At 40.9% G+C, this 2936-nt stretch overlaps 1 protein-coding gene across 4 annotated transcripts in view; it reads right to left on the reverse strand.

Annotated features, from left to right (window-relative positions):
- EBF2 (EBF transcription factor 2) overlaps window positions 1–2381 on the reverse strand; it is a 147390-nt gene extending 145009 nt beyond the window's left edge. For all 4 annotated transcript variants that reach the window (XM_077469760.1, XM_077469758.1, XM_077469759.1 and 1 more), the window contains exon 1: window positions 2119–2381. In XM_077469760.1, the coding sequence (XP_077325886.1) occupies window positions 2119–2252 (134 nt within the window). In that variant the 5' untranslated portion in view covers window positions 2253–2381. The remainder of the gene's footprint in view (window positions 1–2118) is intronic.
- Window positions 2382–2936: the final 555 nt, after the last annotated feature.

Here is a 2936-nt window from a genome sequence, read left to right on the forward strand (position 1 = left end):
AAACTTTTTTCGTTTTCGATTTAAAAAAAAAAAAAACACTTCTAATAAGTCCAGCTGCTTGTTAGATGAATGTCGGGACGAATCTCTTCCATTCATTGATTTTATTGTATTTTTACACAAAGAAATTGCCTGATATCATGTAGTTGGGACATTTTCGGGTAAGCTCTGTGTCTCTGCGCAGTGTTATCCGGTGTAAAGTATGAAGACAGAACGAACTTTCCATGTCACTGACAGGTCTATACACATACTCCACTATACACCATACTCCTCTAATATATACATCATATTGATCTAATATAGACCTTATAGATCACACTCCTCTAATACAGATCATATACATCAAACTCCTCAAATATAGAGCCTATAGATCACACTCCTCTCATATAAATCACAATCCTCTAATATAGATCTTATAGATCACACTCCTCTAATATAAATCAAACTCCTCAAATATAGATCTTAAAGATCACATTCCCCTATAACAGACCTTATATCACACTCCTCTATAGATCTTAAACATCACACTCCTCTAATATAGATCTTATAGTTCACATTCCTCTAATATAGATCTTATAGATCATACTCCTCTTATATAAATCAAACTCCTCAAATATAGATCTTATAGCTATCTCACACTCCCCTATAATGGACCTTATATCACACTCCTCTATAGATCCTAAAGAACACACTCCTCTAATATAGATCTTATAGATCACACTCTACTAATATAGATTTTATATCACACTCCTCTAATATAGATCTTAAAGATCACACTCCTCCAATATAGATCTTATAAATCACACCCCTCTAATATAGATCTTATAGATCAAACTCTTCAAATATAGATCTTTTATCACACTCCTCTAATATAGATCTAATAGTACACACTCCCGCAATATAAATCTTAAAGATTACAAATCTCGAATATAGATCTTATAGATCACTCTATACTCTAATACAGATCACTCTAACATGGATCATGCAGATCCTGCTCCTCTAATATAGACCATACTCCTCTGTTATGGATCATATGGACCAAACTCATCTAATAGATCATACTCCTCTAACAGAGATCGTATAGACCACACTTCTCTAATACATATCTAATAGATCATACTCCTCTATCAGAGATCATATAGATTATACTCCTCTAACAGAGATCGTATAGACCACACTTCTCTAATACATATCTAATAGATCATACTCCTCTATCAGAGATCATATAGATTATACTCCTCTAACAGAGATCGTATAGACCACACTTCTCTAATACATATCTAATAGATCATACTCCTCTATTAGAGATCATATAGATCACATTCCTCTATCAGAGATCACATAGATCATACTCCTGTATTAGAGATCATATAGAACATACTCCTCTATTAGAGATCATATAGATCATACTCCTCTAACAGAGATCGCATAGACCACACTTCTCTAATACATATCTAATAGATCATACTCCTCTAGAGATCATACTCCTCTAATAGAGCTCATTTAGATCATAATCCTCTAACAGAGATCCTATAGATAGAGCACACTCCTCTAATATATAGCTTAGAGATCATACTCCTCTAATATAGACCATACTCCTGTAATATTCATCTTATAAAACATACTCTTCTAATATAGATCTTATTCCTCTAATACACGCCTTATAAATAATATTTTTCCAATAGAGATCATTTCTCCTAGTTTAGACAGTCCGGTAATAGAGTGGGGAGGGGCGATATTTGTCGGCCAGTCCGGCCACTGGATCTGATGGATAAAGTTGGGATCGTTGTGTGTGTGTCGGGATGGGGGTCGCAGTGCCTCTGGTGATGGAACAGATGTGTGAATTGGTGCACATATGTCCCTCTGTAATCTATACGGCGCTCTTCTATACAATAATTGCTCTCTGCAGTCCTGTAATGGGCACTACAAGTCCCAGTATTGCACACATAGCAGAGTTCAGTTCCGCAATGCCCTTTGTATGCCACCTCTGAATATATCCTCCATGTCCGGGCAAAGCCCTCACCCCCATTCTGAGCATCATTCCCTACCTTTGCCCGGAGTAAGAAAGTTGCCTTGCCCTGTAGATCGCCCTCCCCCGTGCCCCTGCATTGCCCCTCTTACCTCTGAGCGGCCACCTTGGCATCCACAACTCCAACATTCCTCACCCAGGAGCGGACAGAATCCATGCCAGCTGTCAGGGCTTTGTCTCTCAGGACAGTTCCTCCTCTTCCTAAAGTATCCTGGACCCCAAACATGGAGAGCTGGCACACAGATTATAGGGAGGTCCCAGTGTCCTCCTGCCCCCCTTGTCACCTGCTCCACACCAGCAACAGCAGCAGCAGCAGTAGGGTGACCCTGGATCCTCTATCCCTCTGTATGTACTGAGACAGCATCAACCCACAGCATGAATGAGTCCCCCGGGGGGGAGGGGCTTCCACCACATCTCTCCTCTCATTGGCCGCCTGCCTACACCCGACACTTCCCACTGGCTGAGCAATTAACCCTCTCCCAGCTGTCTCAGCATCACTCTCATCACTCACACAGCGGAGAGCAGCTGGACCTAAAATACCAGCCAGGGACACATCCTACTTAATACTTCTTCTACTACACCTAATACCCTATACACAGGGATCAGCTACTACCCCTAATATCCTATACACAGGGACCAGCTACTACCCCTAATACCCTATACACAGGGACCAGCTACTACCCCTAATACCCTATACACAGGGACCAGCTACTACCCCTAATACCTTATACACAGGGATCAGCTACTATCCCTAATACCTTATACACAGGGATCAGCTACTACCCCTAATACCCTATACACAGGGACCAGCTACTACACCTAATACCCTATGCACAGGGATCATCTACTACACCTAATACCCTATACACAGGGACCAGCTATATACACAGGGACCAGCTACTACACCTAA

Source organism: Lithobates pipiens, unplaced genomic scaffold (assembly GCF_037356315.1).
Source record: "Lithobates pipiens isolate NorthernLeopardFrog02 unplaced genomic scaffold, aLitPip1_a1.2 Scaffold_8, whole genome shotgun sequence".
In the NCBI taxonomy this organism is placed as follows: Eukaryota; Metazoa; Chordata; class Amphibia; order Anura; family Ranidae; genus Lithobates; species Lithobates pipiens.